This window comes from Vulpes vulpes, chromosome 5, assembly GCF_048418805.1.
Source record: "Vulpes vulpes isolate BD-2025 chromosome 5, VulVul3, whole genome shotgun sequence".
Lineage (NCBI taxonomy): Eukaryota > Metazoa > Chordata > Mammalia > Carnivora > Canidae > Vulpes > Vulpes vulpes.
The window spans coordinates 122637101-122656593 of NC_132784.1; the positions used below are offsets into that span (position 1 = coordinate 122637101).

At 43.2% G+C, this 19493-nt stretch overlaps 1 protein-coding gene across 46 annotated transcripts in view; it reads left to right on the forward strand.

The window, feature by feature from the left end:
* MAGI2 (membrane associated guanylate kinase, WW and PDZ domain containing 2) overlaps positions 1 to 19493 on the forward strand; it is a 1307576-nt gene that overhangs the window by 1230080 nt on the left and 58003 nt on the right. For 33 of the 46 annotated variants that reach the window (XM_072759863.1, XM_072759867.1, XM_072759873.1 and 30 more), the window contains one exon: positions 2659 to 2797. In XM_072759863.1, coding sequence (XP_072615964.1) covers positions 2659 to 2797 — 139 coding nt within the window. Of the gene's footprint in view, positions 1 to 2658; positions 2798 to 7622; positions 8755 to 12211; positions 12323 to 19493 lie in introns of those variants that run through there. The other 13 variants (XM_072759849.1, XM_072759847.1, XM_072759845.1 and 10 more) reach the window with 3 other exon arrangements.

Here is a 19493-nt window from a genome sequence, read left to right on the forward strand (position 1 = left end):
GAAAAGCATAAGCATAGCAAGGTGTGATAAATACCAGAGTGGGGTGCAGTGACAAATGAATACAGAGATTGGAAGCATCCTCTTGAGAAGACAGGTCTAGGAAGGAATTCCAGAGAGGAAGATGCTTGGATTGGCTCTGAGAAAAATCAGGAGATCACCAGGCATACAGGGAAAGGGAAGGCAAAGAGAACAGTAGCATATGGAAAACCCTGGATGCTTCACTAGGCATGAAGCATTTGGGGAGATTCCTCGTAGAAGAATGACTCTAGTGACAAAGAGAAGAAGATATCGATGGGAGGGTGACAGGAGAATATTAGAAAGCTAGATAAAGGCCTCAATTACAATAGTTAGCAATGTGATACAAATGAGGGCCCAGAGACTGATGTAGAGACATTCAAGAAATGAACCCAGCATGACCCTCACTACTCTGGCTTGAGTGAGTAGTGATATCATTTACTAGATTTAGAAATTAAGAGGAAAAACTGCTTTGGAATCAAAATAGTAAGCCGAGTCTGCTAGTGTTGAGCTGGAGTTGTCCATTGGGCATCCAGGTGAAGATGTGCAGTACTCACGTGGATGTGTCAGTATGAAGCTCAGAGAAGCTGAGCTAAGAATGAAGACTCTATTACAACCTCACTGGAACTTTTGTTTTACTTCTACAACTTAATACCGCGCCATGAGGTTTCAGTCATGGGTAGGAACTGGTCCCATCTCTGCCACTGGCTTGGATACAGTGGCCTCCAATAAGCTGTTCGACTTCAGGCTGTGCCTATTTTGTGGGAAAGGAGGTAATTAAGGGGTCCTGAAGAAAAATGTTGCAACATTGCCCCCTAAAGCAAATTAATTAATCCTGATGTTCATGATTCTTCTGTGAAATGTGGAAGTCGTACCACTGAGGCAAACTTCTTCCACTGCCCAAAAACTATACTTTCAGAGACAATTGTACACAAAGGGGAAGGGGAAGTCTTTACCTTCATTACACTGAAGTCCTTATCCATAGAAAATCCTCTTTAAATAAAGAGAAAAGGGTCGCCTGGATGTCTCAGTCAGTTGAGCATCCAGTTTTTAGCTTTGGCTCAGGTCATGATCTCATGGGTCAGGGATCAAGCCCTGAGTCAGGCTCCACGCTCAGTGCAGAGCCCACTTGGCACTCTTCCACTCCTCTCCCTCTGCCCGTCCCTTGCTTGCTTTCTCTCTCTCTCTCAAATAAATCATAGATGATAGATGATGGATAGATAGATGATAGATAGATAGATAGATAGATAGATAGATAGATAGATAGATAGATAGATAGATAGATGATAGATAGACAGATGATAGAGTTGTTACTCCCCTGCTACAACAAACATGTATTTGTTCTTTCTCCCTTTAGGGGTGGGGAGTGGTCTTATTGTAGTGCCATCTTGCCATTGCGATGGCCACTTTTTGTTCCTGTTCTTGCCCAGCACCCATCTTGATAATGCTCTGCTACAGAGTTTATTTGCAATTCTGTCTGCATTATAGAGTTTAGGCTGAGATCTGCTTTAAGGGACCCAAGTAAAATAGCATTTTTGCAAAGCAGCTCATTGTGCTTTTCCTGGCTAATTTCTCTTAAGTGACTATCCCTGAAATGAAACATATTTTAATTCAAAGTTTCCTGACAGTAATGGTACTGTGGGAGTTACATGATGTGTTTGTGGTTGAAACCCTTTTATTCCAGGTATCTATTCACAAAGGCTAAATGGGAATTGCTTATGGAGTCCAGGCATTTCTAACAATTCGAGAGGGATTGGTATTTAACCAAACAGTTATGGCAATCAGGTGTGAGCATGGCAAAGATTTAGCAAGGGCCTTAGTCATGTGTGGAGAATGGAAGATCTCATTTTTAATTCAAAGGACTGTGATAGAAAACTCATCATCAAACTTGAATATCAAGCAGCCATATTTACAAAGAAGGCAATATTACAATAGCACCCAGGGAAATTTAAATGATGCATGATAAAAATTCTCAGAGAAGCCCAAAACCAATCATCCCATCCAGCATGCCAAATTAAGTGCTGCACTAAGCCCAATGCTGGCACTGTGCTCAATGAAAGGGCCTTAAAATATTTACTTCTTGCTTCAAAGCAGAGATACCAGGTTTATTCGGAATTGTGGTATCAAACATATTTCCTAATTTTAAAAAGAAAAATGCTTCAAGTTTAATGCCTCTGCCACACTGACAAAAAAGAAGTAACATATCACCCCAACTTTATGATCTGACGTTTTACTTTCTATAAAGGTAAATCAAGTTTGGTGGTCAGATTCAGGATACAGATGGGAATTAGCTGCTTCTAAGAAGCAGGAGGCCGTAACCAAATTGTTCAGATGCACTCTGAAAGCTGGTAATCTAAAGGATGCTTTTTTTTTTAAATTTTTTATTTATTTATGATAGTCACAGAGAGACAGAGAGAGAGAGAGAGAGAGGCAGAGACACAGGCGGAGGGAGAAGCAGGCTCCATGCACCGGGAGCCTGATGTGGGATTCGATCCCGGGTCTCCAGGATCGCGCCCTGGGCCAAAGGCAGGCGCCAAACCACTGCGCCACCCAGGGATCCCTAAAGGATGCTTTTCTAATCTATTGGAAACGCAGTGTGAGTAGAACCATCTTTGGCTGAGTTAATGTTTCCTTAATTAACAGGTAGGAGATCAAATCATTGAGATCAATGGGGAGAGCACAAGGGACATGACCCACGCCAGAGCAATAGAACTCATCAAGTCGGGAGGAAGAAGGGTCCGTCTCCTGCTGAAGCGCGGGACGGGGCAAGTCCCGGAGTATGGTACGTTTCATGTTTTCATTCACCTTTTTTTTGTTGTTGTTTCTTCTGTGTACTGTAAATGCCTCTGCTTATTTGTAAAACTATATCAGTTCTCCAATTCTACCTATATATATTTAGCTATCAATAGATATATATATACGCATATGTACATTGAAGCACAAGATTTCTGTATGTGAGCTCTTTCTTTGGCTCCCTTGGTTAAGTGATGTTTAAAATAGCAAATAGAGGACTTTTCAGGGCATCTCTGAGTGTGCAGGGAGATCCAGCCACCACTTATACATTAGAACTTTTGCAATTTGACTAATAGTCCTCTGTTCATTTGAGTCCACAGTAATTTGTCAATTTTTGCCTAAAATCGCTCATGTATCACACTGCCCTGGAGGGTGTGTGACTAGAGCCAGGTGACAAGCAACAGTCTTCAGGTTGGAAGATGAAAATGTAAACTTCAGTTCACGCAGTGGTTGCATTTTCTTGGCACTTCGGGATAGTCCAGAAATTCACTCTGACGTTGGGCTTCTCTGTGCTTTTTAGGAAGACATAGACGTGCATTAGATTTGCCTTCAGAGGTCTTTAACGGTGTTATTTCTCAGGAACCCATTTAAGGCACCACTGACAGCTTTAATAAGAAACTGCTGGATGGTCATTACCTGAGAAGCCTCAGCCCCTGAGCTGGGCTGTAATTAATCTCAAGGAGCGTCACCAAGACAGGTATCAGCGAAGAGCCAGGCTGGTGATATGTGTCCACATGAAGGCAATGGGACCTAACTGTGGTCCTGAATAATTAGCTCAAATTGCTGATAGAGATAAATGGACTCTTACTTTCATCCCTCCATCCTCTACCCCCCAATCCCCCCCCCCACACACACACACACAAATTCTAAATAGCACTTTCTCTCTCAAATTCTACTTATCTTAATTAAGAGTAACTTGCCTAAATTGACATTTAGGCAACTTCCTTAAGCTGGTAGGTCAGGATAGTCCTGAGTTCATTTGCAATATCTGAATTCAAATGCCCTTAAAAACTTTGTTTTTAGAATCTTGAAACCCCAAAAGGATTGGCAAGTACTCAATTAAGGAAAGCATTGAAAAGCTTCTGTAGGGCTGGCTCTAAACCTCAGGAAAGATTTCATCCCAGGTTCCCATCCTTAATACCTGGATCTAATAAAATATTTTTGAATATTAATATTAGCAATAAGCACAGGCCTGATTCTGTTCAATGGCACCAGCGCTACTCCCTTTGTAAAGAACTTTTTGTACCCCGAGAAATAAGTGATTTGGTAAGATCAAGCTGTCCTATGAGAGTTTGTCACTTCTAAAAAATACCTTAGTTTAATGGTATGCTTCATTCTATGACAAGACCTGTTATGTGAGCTAAGGAATTTCCATAGAGTTAATATTATTCTTATGTCCTAACAAAGTAATCTTTAAAAAGTTAATCTGAACAACATGGCTACCCAGAGCTGTCTTTTCTGTTATAGAATCCCTATTTAGTCTGAATTTTCAGCAGCTTGTCTATAGTGAGCACTTAGAACAGTACTACTGACCAAGCCCCAGCATCACTCAAACTGTCATGCCTACATATGATGCAGCCTCAAAGCATCTTTAAGAAAAAATAAAAACATGTTTTTGAACAAGACAAAAATTCAAGATCATGTCAACATGATCCCATTACTTCTTAACATCACTCAAAAACACCTGGTTAAGGTTGAATTCTAAAATTAACAGAGTTTTGGACACAATTTTGAGGGACCAAGGGTCAATATGGTTGACTCCGGCAGTATTACAGAATTCCTTCTACATCTCTTCTTCTAAAATGTGACATGAAATCATACTTGCCAATGGTTAGAGTTTGTCAGCTACTGTTGGTGTTAGATTGACATAGATTCTGACTATAAATTAACTTTAGAGATTATGTCACAAAATATCCAATTTAATAGAGCAGAGAAATCTCCTTTAGAGAAGTAAGAGAATAATCAAAAACTTGAGTAAACATCAACATCTAAGCTGAAAGATGCCTGGTTTTGCATGAGCAACCAAGAAGGTTAGGGATCAGACTTAACCCTTGAGGTCTTCAAAGGTTGAGGTCTTCTCAAAAACCTAGCGTCTTTGAGGATAACTCCATCAAGTAATATTTCTAGAATCTCATAGTAACTAATGTGGTCCTCAAGACTACCCATATTCAGAGATCTGCTAGAAAGACTCCTGGGGCTCCCAGCTAAGATTTATTAGAGTGATGTAGTAAGGATACACAGTGCAATCGTAAGGGGAAAAAACAGACAAAGACTGAAGGAACAGGTGTGGCCTTCCTTATTCTCTCTCTCTGTCTCATGAGGGGCCACCCAGAGAGCACTCTTCCCCCAGCAACAAAAAAGCAATAATAAATGTGTGATACTGTTGCCCATGGAAGTTCATTAGAAATTAGCACCCAAGGTTTATACTGGGTGCTGCTCATGTAGGCACTCTTTATCTAGCACATACCAAAATTCTAGACTCCTATAAGAAAAGCAGGTGCTCAGCATAAACTGTTGTGGGCACAGTTGTACATGACATACCCTTACCACTCAGGGAAGGGTCTATATTAGTGTAGGAGACAATTTGCCTGTCCACAGTGCCAGAGACCAGCCAACGGCCAAACTCGCAAGCAGGTCTTTCTAAGTTAGCAGTCTCAAGGCTGCCGTGCAAACTCTTTCCTGTGCCAGGAGCAAGCTAAAGAAGCAGCCACAGTCATGGGTTTTACAAATCACTCCAGCATAAAAGGAGTATCCACCGCTAAGAAACATCATAATTCCTCCAGCATCAGTTTAATAGACAATACCTTGAAGCAGAATTTTTGTCCAAGATAAGAGTGTATTTTAATGAAGTTGGCAAGGAAGGGGGGGGGGTGAGATAACAAAACCAAATAACAGAAGCAAGAACAGCGAAAGAAAATGCTTGAGGCAACCAGTAGATATAACCAAGAATATAATCCACTTTGTCCAAATGTACCCTCCTCACAGGAACACTGAATTTTCCGTCAACTCTGAGTTTAATCCTGTGTTCTTTTCCTTTGTTTGCCTTTTCCATCCTTAAAAGATGATTGAGGGGGGTTATCAGAATCTATAGGAGACATAACCTGCTAGGGAGCTGTGTAGACCCAACCCAGCCTGGGAGAGTGAGCTTTGAAGAGTAGGAGATTGCCAGCCACCAGCCTGTGGCAGGGTTGTAAGTGATACCCACCAGCCATCCCTCTGCCACCTGCAGAATTCAGAATTCACAAGAGCTCTGAAGCAAGACCCTTATCTGGACATTTGGCCACGTCGACGAAAAGCTGATCTCAGTCAAGAGAAATACAAAACTCTTGCTCTGAGTTCCTAAGGTGATCTGTGACAGAGAGATAAGCACAGGTACAATTGAGAGGAAAAAAATACCCAGGGTAATCCGTCAGATTGTTGACTAAACAAAATCAGTGTGAATCCAAGTGAGCTGAGGAAAGGAATAAATATGCTGCAAATATGCCATCCATAATTACCGCAAGACTAATCGGCAGACGACACCCCAGCCAAGTCAGAGGCGTCAATCAGCAAATGCAGCCACATAAGTAGGGGCGGCACACAGGCTGCTGAGCAGCTGCAGGGGGAGTCGGCAAGTGATAAGGGCTTTGAAGAAGTTGCTTTTATAGCTAAGTCCTTGAAGGAGATGGATACTTCAACTCTACTCCAGTCCTCAGGATAAGAATTTGTTGATTATAAACTCCGCGGGAAGCGAGCACTCCCCCTCCCCTGACTTGCATCTCAACAACTGGCAGGAATAAGGAAATTTCACTCCACCATACTGAGAAAAGCATCCAAAGATGATGCATCAAAAGTAGCGCCCTCCTTAACACTGGCTGTTGACGTTTGAATTAGATCTTAAGAAGTTAAGAAAGAAGAAAGCATGCGCATGGTTCTAGAGCTGCCCAGGAATATATTACACAAATTAGCTCCCTGCCCTCAAATGCTGGTGTCCTTCATTAGCATTCAAGGAATGCACAGGAACCACAGAGCCAGGGCCAGGGTGAACAGAGGTGCCACTGGATGAAACCAAAATCAAACGGTTCAGACCAACTTGGGCCTTTCCCCCCGGTAATATTTGCTGTTCAAATATGATCAAAATAAAGCAAAACAGAAATATGTCTTCTAGTCTTAGTGGCCCAGCCTGCTTCTTCCCTCCTAAGGCAACAGAACAGGTCTTTAGTGGAGAAGGGAGTCCAGTTGCAAATGGAGACTCAGTGGTCTCAGGAGGCCGTGCAGGGTTACAAGGATGAAGTGGAGTTCTCCTAGGATATGCGGCCCTGCAACAACGAACACCAGATGCCCACAAAAAAGGAAAGAAAGAGTTAATCTGTGAGTCCGATTTCTGCCTACCTTTCCATTTTCAAAGTTAGCTGTGTCTTTTTTTTTTTAAGATTTTATTTATTCATTCATGAGAGAGACAAAGAGAGGCAGGCTTCTCACAGGGAGCCCAATGTGGGACGTGATCCCCAAACTGGGATCAACCACTGAGCCACCCAGGCGTCCCTAGCTGTGTCTTTAATGGGTTTTGACTTGACTACGGGTCTTTGGTAAATAGAATTATTTTCATTTTATAAGTATAATAAAACTGCATTAAGTAAGTAGAGAAAAGATATGAGTCAGGCCGTGTAGCTAAGGAAACGAATGGGCCAAATAGTTGTTTAGTTAAAGACTGTCTTTAATCAGGAATACCCATGACGTAAAGGATTGTATCAGAGCACCAGATTGAGCAGCACTGGTCTCTACTTATAGGGCAATAAGCAATAGGCGACGTTTATTTTTTTATTCTTCTTCAGGAATATACATTGACCATTTGCAACGCCGCGTATGGAGCTGAAGAGTATGATGTTAATTGAGATAAGTCAGTCCAAGAAAGACAAATACCATATGATTTCACTCATATGTGGAATTTAAGACACAAACAGGCAAAAGTGACAGAAACCAAGAAATAGAGTCTTGACTACAGAGGAAAAAAGTGATGGTCACCTAGAGGGGAGGTGGTGGGGGGTAAGGGGGCGGGGGAAATAGGTGATGGGGATTATGGAGCGCACTTGTGATGAGCATTGGGTGATTAAAATAAAAGCTTAAATAAGAATATACATTGACAAGTAAACATTTCAAGCATACTCTTATAATCTTGTTCATAGTTAGCTCAGGGAGGGCTTTCTTCCCTCTGATCATAAAAGTTAAACTACAGACAGTATACCCCTATTCAACATTCCACATGAGACAAATCTTGTCATTGCTATCATTAATTAATGTCATTACGATTCCCTTACCCCAGTCAGGGTTTTCTGAGCACCTACCGTATGTGCAAGGCGCCTTGCAGGCACTGAATGCAAGATCTAGCTCGCCCTGGCCCCGAGGGAGGACACAGGTGACCACTGACGCTGTCAGACTTCCAGGATCTGCTCTCATGAAAAACCTGAAGCTGGTTTTATTACTGATTTGTGGAATTTAATAAGTGCTTCTGGAGTATTAAGGATCCTTGAAAAGCATTTGGCTTCTTTGGTTTGTTCAGCATTTCCTTTGTAGTATTTACACCAATGCTTTGTACACTGTCTGGAGAAAGGACTCGCTGAGTATAGGTAAATTTCGGCTCAGCCCCTGTCTGAGTTCTTCGAAGCTGGTAAACCAAAACTTCATCTGGCAAATTTGCTAATCATCACTGTTCCCCTCCTGTGGCTGTCAGCCCCAGGGAGCCTGGAGCACTGGCACCTCACACCCTGGGGCGTTCATGGGTGCTGCTATGCCCCCATGATAAAAGACAAGGAGAGAGTCTCCAGTGCCTTCGTTTCTTCCTCAGACCGTGTTTTTGGGGAGCTTTAACTGGTTCCATAGCCTTTGCACTAATTCACCTGCATTTTTAATAGGGCAAAAGGCAGCTTGCTTCAATAATAAATTCTGAAATTTAATTTCAGCCTCTGACATTCATGGTTGAGTGTCTCTTCCTTTTCCATGAGAGGTTCCACAAATCACTCCTGTACACCTCCACTGAGTCAGACCCAGGGAAGAGGGCAGGCTGTCAGGCACCCGGCTGCATCATACAGAGGACCTGGTTCTTCCTGCCTAAAAAGGCTCAAGACTGCTCTCTGCAGCATGTAGGTGAGCCCCAGAAATGCTCTGGGAAGCTCCCAATAAGTCCCATTTCGTGGAGTCAGAGGTAGAAGCTTCCTTAAGGAACACACAACTCTGTCGTTCCTTTCCCCGTTGCTCAAGACCTCGTTTATTATTTTGAGTGTTTTTAGGATAAGGATGAAATTTCGTATCTGCACATTGTTTTATTGGGAACCATGGACTATAACGAATATATTTTTTTTTCTTTTTGGACTTCCTTACTTGATTTCCAACATGCAGTTTTCTCTTTAGGGATATATTAAATGACTCCCTTCCCCACATCCTCACGCGTCGTATATTTAAGACTCTGATAAAACATAGTAGACCACATAATAACCGAGGAATCTTCCAAGAACAACCAAGGTAGCCTTTGAGGTGTGACCTCCCTCGATTCCCAAATACTTAAGTTGTTGGCCACGTGCATCTTGGAAAACCTAAATATCCCAGTGCCTCCAGCAACCCATCCTGGAGAGTCCCAGTTTAAGCTTTGATAGAACATTCCCTTCCTTCCCCCATTGTGAACCTGGGCTCTCCCACGGGGTGGGGGTGGGGGGGTAGTTTCCACAGATGTTTGGGGAGAAAGCAGCTTTCTCAGAGGAAACCCCGCAGAACACTGTAGCAGTGGAATGGACTTCAAGGAAATCACATATTGAAGAAAATGCCTTTCGCGGGGGGGATGGGGGGGGAGATCAAGGATCAGAGTTAGAGCCAGAAAAGCCGGCAGCATGGCTTAAAAGTTGCGTGTGTAAGCGCACACCCACACACGATTGGGTGCATTTGGCCCAGGACTCTATTTTTAGGGTGCCATCTCAAGAAATGCCATGCCCCCAGATTGTGGGGTGCCCCTCCCCTCGCTCTGCTGCACAGGCCGGCCCACCAGAGTTTGCACTCCTCGTTGGCCCCCACCCCTGGCCTGCCCCACCTCCTGCACCCCCGTCTCTGCCCCTGCACCCCCTCCTCTGCTCTCCATCCTGAGACTCGCAAGCCTCACCACTTAAAGAAGAGAGACTAGCTCTTCCTCCCATTGTCCTCCCACTTTCCATCTCCGGCCTTTTCTGACCATCTGAGCTCAGCCCCCACCCTCCTCACTGAGACAGTCTGACCCTGTGGTTCAAGTGTTGATTCAGGGTAAGCTTCAGACCTGTCAGCTGCACCCGTTGGGAAGCTGGGCCAAAAGCCAAAGCTACTTCCCCGTCGCTGTCTGATTTTTTCTTGTCTCCCCTAAAGCTGACACAGAAAAGGTTCTGATCCCTGTAAAGGAGGTCAGCAAAACTCAAAGCGGAATCCAGTTCCTTAAGACAAATTCTTGGGTAGGTCCAGCCAACCGCCATCACCAGCAACCGTAGAGTCTCCTAGTAAATCACAAGCTTTCTTCTTTTAAAAGATCCCTTTGTGGAACATCCTAGTGGAAGCGATAGTTCCTGGAGGCAGATTTTTTTTTGTTATAAGAGAAATGTGCCTACAGCCTCGCCCAATGATAGGACTGCTGCACATCCTGTTCTGATAAAGGCCTCCTAATATTTCCTTTTAACCGAATTCCCTCAATCAGGAAAGATGAAATTATGTAACACCTTACTCCACACTCGAATTCTGTGCTCTAGTTATAGCAAAATCTCTAAACTTTGAGAATCACACGCATCTCTCACTGTGCTATTTGGGTTCATTATTTTGTTTGGTTGGTTGGTTTGGGGTTTTTTAATAGAATGACAAACGCACACTTTGTCCTGACTGGAGAGCTGTTAACTCCACTGTGGCTCAGACATCTGCTTACAGAATGACTTGCTTTCACGCTTCTGTACAAAGGTCTGGTTTGCTCAGCACGCGCTAGCACGCAGGGGCTCTGGCCTCAGCGGGCCCCGGGTGTTAGGGCTGAACATGTACGCACGTACACATGTTGGTGCACCGAATATGCCAGTGTGCAACTCCCCGTTTTTCCTCTTTCACTGCAGTTTCTACGCCAGCCTCCCCAGCAATTTATTTCCACCACATTCTGGGCCCTTTTATTTGAACTCTTGTCCGTGAGGTTTCCTTGCACATGTATCTTTCAAGCCCAGTAAAGGTCACGTTTAAAACCAGATGCGAGCCTTCTCTGTGTGACACTAAAACAGCATGATTCTTTTCGCACAAAATTACTTGCATCTTGGCAGGGCTAAGTGGTAAACTCAATTAATAAGTCCTGAAATGTAATTTCCATTTCTAGCCGTCATATAGTTAAGCTTCAGTTTTCCGACCAGGGAGAGGTCCTGCTTTCCATTTAACCTCCAGGTGTCGGTGCTCAGGGTCCCATTCCCTTCCCCTGAGACACACACTGTGCCATGAAACACACTGCGGGGGACACAGTCAGAAATCCGGGCGGGGTGCTGTTCCCTTCTGGGTGCTGAAGCCGGGCACCGCACCGCGTGGGGGGGCGCATCGGGCATTTAGGTGGGGAACCTCAGCAGTCTACACCCGCAAGGAGCGCATCAGGCTCCAAGTTGGCTGAGCCGCACGGATTCGGTTGTTCGGATCACATCAGTTGTTCCAGGTGTGCGGAGCCCAGGGAAGGGAATGGGGTCGGCAGTGGGTGGTGCTGCATCCCCTGGGGCCTGGCTCTCGGAGACGATTGATTCAGGCCTCGCCGCCTTCCTAGGACCCATCATGTGCAGAGAAAGAACTTAGTCCAAGAGCTGAGACAGACACAAGACAGGAAGGCAGCACCACATTTCTTCTTCCTGCTTTATTTTTTTTTCCAGAAAACAGTTACACTCAGCAAGTCAACAGTGCACTTTGACTACCAATAAGCAAATTGTCAGAGGTGAGGGGACCCAGAAGAATGTACGAGATTTTAAGCGAAAACAGAGACGTAGGACATGGACACACTGTGTCTTTTTTGTAATTTTTCAAAATAAGGAAATGATTACTGTGACTGATTCTCAAATGACCACCGGTATCACTAAAACATCCCCCATGGTTAGGGGAAAATTCTACGAAAACTCTGATACGACCGTTTCAAAAAAATTTTTTAACATCGGTGCCTCCCTTAAAAGCACCTCAGGATGCCCTCAATATTTTGAGAAAATTAAAAATGGACTTTTGGAATACACATGGAGCTCAGTCTTTCACTAATTTCACTTGCTGCATGCTCGACAGGGGTAGCTCTACTTAGTCTTTATTCTTACTGCCTAGATAATTTGTATTCAGCTGCTCTAAACATACTAAGCAATCTTGACTCTAACCGTAATAATATATCTTTGTCACTGGTGCTGTTAATTCTAATGATTGGTCCTAGGCTGTTCCTCCCCTTCCTTTAGGAATGGTACCTTCCAGTCTCTCCATGTGCATGAAAAGTGACAAGCATGGGTCCCCATATTTCTACTTATTGGGCCACCCTAAAGACACGGTTTGTAAAATCTGCATGAATATTATCTTTCTCTAATGAGCTTTGGTTTTGCATTGTTTGTAACTGATGTATAATGCTTTCTCTTTGATAGTAGCTTGTCTAATTACTGCTAGGGCTCTGGAAAATATCTAGCTGAGACCTTACAAGTGATAAGGATAGGATTTGTGGGTTCCTGAAAACTTGGGATGCATCCACTTCTGGGAGTCCAGCCCAAAACAGCCCCAGCAAGAAGGAGCTATAGGGAGGGTCCAGCAGAGGCAGCACCAGCCAGCCACGTTCTGCTCCACACGCTTCCAAGAATCTTCCCTGGGCTCCGGTACAAGTAGTTAAATTGATTTTCTCTCAGCCCGAGTTCAGATAGCTCCAACCCAAGGCACCCCTTGGGCACTTGACAGAAAGACAGCCACGGTCGCCCAACATTCTAGCCTTAGGATCCCTAAAGTCCTCCTGGCATCATGGTATTTCCCCTGCCTGCCCTGTGTCAGCTTTCCACTAAGTACTGGAGCTTCTCACCTTCCTTCCTCCATGCTCAGTGATGCACCAAGTTTAAGGAGGGGGAAAAAACACCAATTGTGACTTTTTAAAAAAGAGGCATAACTTCAATCTGAACAATATTTCCTGCTATTTGAAAAAGAATATTCTCAAGCATTGGCTGTATTTTAGCCTAGCACTTGGAAAAAAGTCTTACAGGGGAAAAAAAATAATAATCCTATAAATAAATAAAGCAGAATATAGATGATAGCCTTGCAAATATGGTTCAAGCAACTTTTCACCCCTCAAACACATCCCTAGAGTGGCCCCTGTTCCCACTATCAAATCCACTGCAGGATCCACAATTTAATAGGTAGAACTGGGATTTTAAAATGTCAGTTTGACTTTTCAGCAGAAACTGATAGCCATGCTCAGTCCCCATGGGTAGGCATAGAAGCATGAGTCACATTGATACGTTTCTCAATTCGGGTTTGATGTGACTCCATTCATACTGTCACAGCCATGGCTAAGCATCTCTCTACCCATCTCTCTGAATTTTTCCTGAAACATATTTTTCCAACTATTATAAGCCTGCTGATCGCCATCAGGATTGGTTTAAATTCAACATGAAAGATAATATTACTCACTAAGCTAATTGTTTGATTGGCCTACTGTTAACTCCTTACTAAATACTTTTATACTGATATAAGTATCACACACACACACACACACACACAAATTGCAATTGTTCCTTGAGGATGTCTAAAAAAACAAGTTTTAAACATATCTCTCTGAAGTGTCTGTACGCAAGGATGTTATTGATCAGGGGAAGCCTGAATCAGAGCAAAAAGGAGAAAACTCCAATTTACTGGAAAAGGCATAAAGCCATGGAATAATTATCAGGGAAATCCAGTCCATTGACCATGGCTTACAGAGGTATAGATTTGTGTTCCTGACAAAAGAAAGGTATATGCTTGCCATTGAATTTACTTTAACTCGTCTATAATCCATGGAACTGAGTCAACCAGTTCACCAGAGTCACAAGAGGGCCCTTTGTGGTTTCCATCCAGTCCCACCAACATCTATCAGACACCTTCTGCAATGCTGGAGAATAAAGGTTAATAGGAGAGTCTCTGCCCATGTGCATTCATAAGCAAGTAGGAATGACAGGGAGAAAACCAGGCAATGGGGCAAATATGCCAACTATTGGCAGAGGAGCAATAAGAACCCAAGGGAGATAATATCCTAAATCTGCTCAGCAGAGTTGTAGAAGATTCTACACTAGACAAGAGGTGACATGCTAGCTGGGCCTTGAGGGACAAGTATGATTTCACCAGTGTGGGCAGGAGGTAAGGCCATTCTGGGCAGAGGAAACAGTTGGAGCACAGCCAGGGCGTGTGTTCAGAATGGCCATCACATACACTGAGACAGGGAAGGTGCCAAAGGAAAGAACATGAATGTGAACTCAGTAAGAAAGGGCCTTGTATGCCAAGCAAAAGAATTTGGATTTTATAGAACCAAGATGTCACTTAAAAATTGTTTGAGTGAATGGTGAAAATATCCACATTTGGAAATTTTCTTCAATTCTGTTTATGTGGATTTTAGAAGAAACTGGGGGCAGTTAAAATGCTATTATAAACGTTGAGGCAAATTATGAGAGGACCAGACTTGGGGGAGCGATGGTGGAAATAGCACATTGGGAATAGATTCTGGAGATATTCTAACATTCCATTGACAGAAGTCACCAAACTGGTGAATAATGGGTATGAAGGGATCCTGGAGGAGGTTTGTGGCCCAGTGCTTATTGGAAGATGACACCTACAGGTGAAGGAGGAAGTTTAGAAAAACAAAGATAATGAGGTTAGTTTTGGACTTGTTGAATTCCAAATGCCCAAAGGACTCTTACCACCAGGGCAGTGGGATAAGGCACTCAGGGCAGGAGCCAGAGCATTTGGGGAGTCCCTGAGAGGACAGTGAGGGACAGGCTCTCACGGAGACCCTCTATGGACAGAGAGGAGAGTCCTTGAGACATGATCACATCCATGTGGCAAGTAAGAGAAGTCGGTGAAGGAGTTAAGAAAGGACAATCTGAGAAGCAGGAAAATAACCGAAGAGAAGAATGATGGGAGCTGGAGAGAGGGTTTTGGGGAGGCTACAGGGAGAATGACCCGTTTTCTTGATGAAAAAGTGGTTGCTCTGCCCCAGGATGGACTGGGGGCAGGGTGAGGAAAGGGGTGGGAAGAGGTGAGATAGCACATAACTACAGCTCCTACTTAGATTCAGTCCCGGGGTTCAGCCGGGTTTTTCTGGTTTGTTTTTTCAGAGGGCAGGGATAGGCAGGGTACAAGGATGAAAGACACCGGTTCTCCCCTAAGGAAACTCTGTGTGTAGAGAATGTTTAAGAAAACGTGGTGCTTTTGGTTCACACACACAAAAAAAATGCTCTTTAATATCACTTATTAACGTCATTCTCAAATGCATTGTGTTATATCCCTGGATTGATGCACAAAGTATTTTGAAAACAAGCATGCTCTGCTTAATTTCCCTTGCTGAGGACACATTTACCCTTTGAAATCTGGATTCCATCATCAAGATTCCACTCAAAGTATCCCCTCTGTCACCATGGTAACAAAGTCCAATGACTGATTCAATCCTTCATCCTCTATAATAGTTAACAGTAGTGATCAGTATGTTGCCTGGATCTTTCTCTTACTGCTCTGATTGCCCCTCCAGAGTGTCCTTCGGCTCTCTTTCCATCCAGTAACACTGCTCCCCAACTTTTCACTCAGGATCTCACTCACCCCCATGATTCCACCTGTCACTACTGTCCAGATGACTCACTTCCCTTTTGCCATGTCTGGCCTCATTCCACAACTCCACCCTGAAACTTACCACTGCTTGGTAGACATTTCTAGCCAGATGCTTTGCATTTGTATATTCAAAATTATATTTATGAACTTTCCTCCTGATAATACTCCTCCTCTTGAATCACTTATTAAGGGACTATCAATCCTCCTCATCACCCAGCTCAAACCCAACCCCCTGCCCTAGATGATTGATGATAGATAGATAGATAGATAGATAGATAGATAGATAGATGATAGATAGATAGATAGATAGATAGATAGATAGATAGATAGATCTCTAGTTCCCAAGTGGGAGTGATTTTATGTCCCTCATTTCTCACAATGGCTCTCTCTTCCATTCCTATTGTCATTCTACTCCAGTTCAGGTCCACTCCCCAAGATTAAATAACCTTCTATCTGTTTTCTGTACTGCTATGGCCAATCTTCCCAGGTCATTGATGCCAGAGCAATTGATGTCCCTAAGGACTGTCCCACTCACTTTTTATACACACACACACACACACACACACACACACAACCTTAAAGTAGTCCCCAGAGCCATCCCTGTTTGGCCCCATCCAAATCAGTCTTATCTCTTCTCTCCCACAATATCCTATTTCATATCTGTGCTCCAGCTACACTGCAACACTGCCATTGCCCTATATTCCCACCTTTGTGGTTGGGCACATGCTGATCCCTTGGCTCGAGAAACCCTTTCCCCAAATCATGTCCTCCTTTAAGAACCAGGTCAAAGGCTGCCCCCTCCATGAATCCTTCCCCAAGCCCACCAATAAGAAGTAACCTCCCACTCCTCTGAAATCCCATAGCCCTTTATATCTTTCTGTCTCCTCTTACTCTGTTTTATGACAGAGTTATCAATATCCACATCCTTCCTCCTCTTTATAGAATTCAAATACTGGTCATCAACCAGGTTATTAATATGATGCTTTACAGAGTGAATGAGTAGGTGAATGAATGACTAAAGGTTTGCAGGATTAGAGTTATTACTCTGACAGCAAATTTCAATGTAAGCTTTTGTAGATAGCTGCAGAAGGCATAGGATGATATCCCAGGTTTCCACTGATTGTCTCAACCTAAACCAGAAGTAGGGTCTGGTGGTGGTGGTGGTGGTGGTGGTGGTGGTGGTGGTGGTGGTGGTGGTTTTTATAAATTCCTGCCAGTCTGCTTGTTTTCTTATACTGTATCTCTTTCTGTTAGGAGCAGAGTGGAGGAAAACTGGCTTATTGAATGTGCCAGGCAATCATTTCTGGTTAATCTAGGTTTTATTATTTCTATAAGGTGTTTTCTCTCAAACTGTAGTTCTGACCTATGTTGCCATTACGAATTATAGTTTAACATGCTGGAGTTGCTTCTTTGCTATGGAAGTGCCATGTATAATATAGTCTTCTAGAGACTTCAGGGGACTATGAAACAAAAGCTAATGTTAGATCTATCTGCGTGGGATTATGTGCCTACCTCCCTGCTGTGAAAAAGAGACCACTCTGAAAAACTCTCCAAGCTCTTTGTCTAGCCTCCTGGGTCTATATCAAGTTCAAGCGAAATGACCTATTTTATGATATGTGCCAGACATTCTTTGATGCTGTGGGGGCTACAGAAAATAAATGTGGCATTGTCTCTTCCTCCCCTCCAAGAGCTCTCCACCTCATTAAAGAGCTGCAAATACTGACTTGGAACAAGTACAAGCCAGTACAAACCCAAATGATAAGGGAATTTGAGACAAGAAAGGAAGATAATGACCAGAATAGTCAGACAGGGCTCCTTGAAGGAAGCCAGTCTTAAGATAACCCTTGAGAAACCAGAGGGTTTGGGATGAGCAGAGAGAAAGGCAAAGGGTGCTACAACCTAAAATAGAAATAGGAGACTATGGGAGCTGATTTTGATACTAAGAAGCAAATGACTCAACTACAGGCAGGATCCCTTCTGAAAAGCAGAGGGAATAGAAGGGCAAGAAGTCTGAATGCCTGGAAGAGGCCAATACCTAAAAACCAATGGCAATGAGGAGGCACAGAAGATTCTTGAGTGGCACGCTGACGTGGTCAAAGAAGTATTTCAGGGATTACAGAGAACATTTTTGGAAAGAGTTTGTTTCATTTTGTTTTCAAAGAGTTTTCCATCTTAGCTACTCATTAGAAATACCTGGGAAACTTATATTTAAAAATTACCTGTAGAGGCTTCTCCCCAAACCAATTAAACCATTGGGAGGGAGTAGTGATTTCCATGGGTGGGAGAGTAGGCTCAGGTATGCTGTGATTCTTTTTTAATATGCCTCAGGTCAATGCAATGACCAGCAGAGTTGTGCATCACTGATGAATCAGTTAAGGAGGTAAATCAAATGAAGAGGCCATCCCAGTAACCTAGAAACGCAGGGATGGGTTAATGAGGTGCTGAAAACAATCGAAATGAAATACAGCAGAGTTGACAATATCAAGAATCTTGAAAGAAGAGTCATTAAGACTTGGTAACTGATGGTGTAAAGGGAATAAAAATTAGGGAGGACCGAAAAATCATCCCCAAGATAAGATACTAAGCACTGGAGAAGATGGCAGAGCCACTGTCAGGAAAAAGAAATAGGAGAGTTCAGAAATGAAGCCATTAACAAGACAGGTGACCTTTCAAGAATTACTTAACTTCTCAGGGCCTCAGTTTTCTTCTCTGTACAATTATAGGATTCAGTTACATGGTGCCTTTAAGTACCAGCATTGAAAGTAATGTGAGTGAACTTATCTAGTGGGAGAAAGGCAAATTGGACATCCACATGCAGAAGAATGAAACTAGACCACTCTTTTGCACCATACACAAAGATAAACTCAAAATGGATGAAAGATCTAAATGTGAGACAAGATTCCAGCATATGGGATTTTAAGAGATGCAGACAGTGATTCATAACATGTAGAGTAGTGCATCTCCAGCAGGTAAAACCCAAAGGGCAGTTGGGGGTCATCAAGGAAGAGCACAGAAAACTGGGGGTGAGAGGAAGGCCAGGAAAGGAGAATCGGAATCCAGAATTTCCCTCATTGCCTGCTCCAAGCTCTTTGTCACCTCCCTGCTACCCTGTGACAGGTGAGCTGTGACACGGTGGCCACTGTCCCTTATAATCCCAACTTTAATGTATGGACATGGTCATCTTATATATGACTACTTGGAGTTGCTTTCATACATTGGATTTTTCTGGAGAAAGATTGTCTCTTGTTAACATAGCGCCTTCAAAAAATGAATTGGGTCATTTTGTCATTCATTATGAATATTCACTAACACAGAGAAAGCAAGTAGCAGGAATTCTTAATGTCTCTTTCTATATTCAAGATCTCTCTTTTTTTCATATAAAATGCCAGAAGGAAGAAAAATTATCTTTTCCAAGTGAAATACATCTGTTCAGTTGGCCTTTCCCATTATTTCCATCAAGAGCTTATTATCGCTGGGCATACAGCAATCAATACAGTAGCTTGTTTTGAAAGGGAAATATTAGGCGATGCCCACCCGCAAAACATCTCACTGCTTACTCAGCTTGTGAGGGATTGTTGGCTGCCTTTCAGTTTGTCAAATACAGTAAAACTGGGTCCCAGTCTTTCTACACCCAAGGCTATAGGGCACCGACAAGCTTTAGCTAAAAAGCCCTGGGTACTATGGTTGGGCAACAAAGATGTACAAATGGCCCACAAGCATATGATAAGATGCTCAGCATCACTCACCATCAGGGCAATGCAACTCAAAACCGCAATGAGATCTCATCTCACACCTGTCTGATGGCCATGATTAAAAAAAGAAGAAGAAGAAAAGGAAAGAACAAGTGTTGGCAAGAAAGTGGAAAAATGAGAACCCTCATTCTGTTGGTG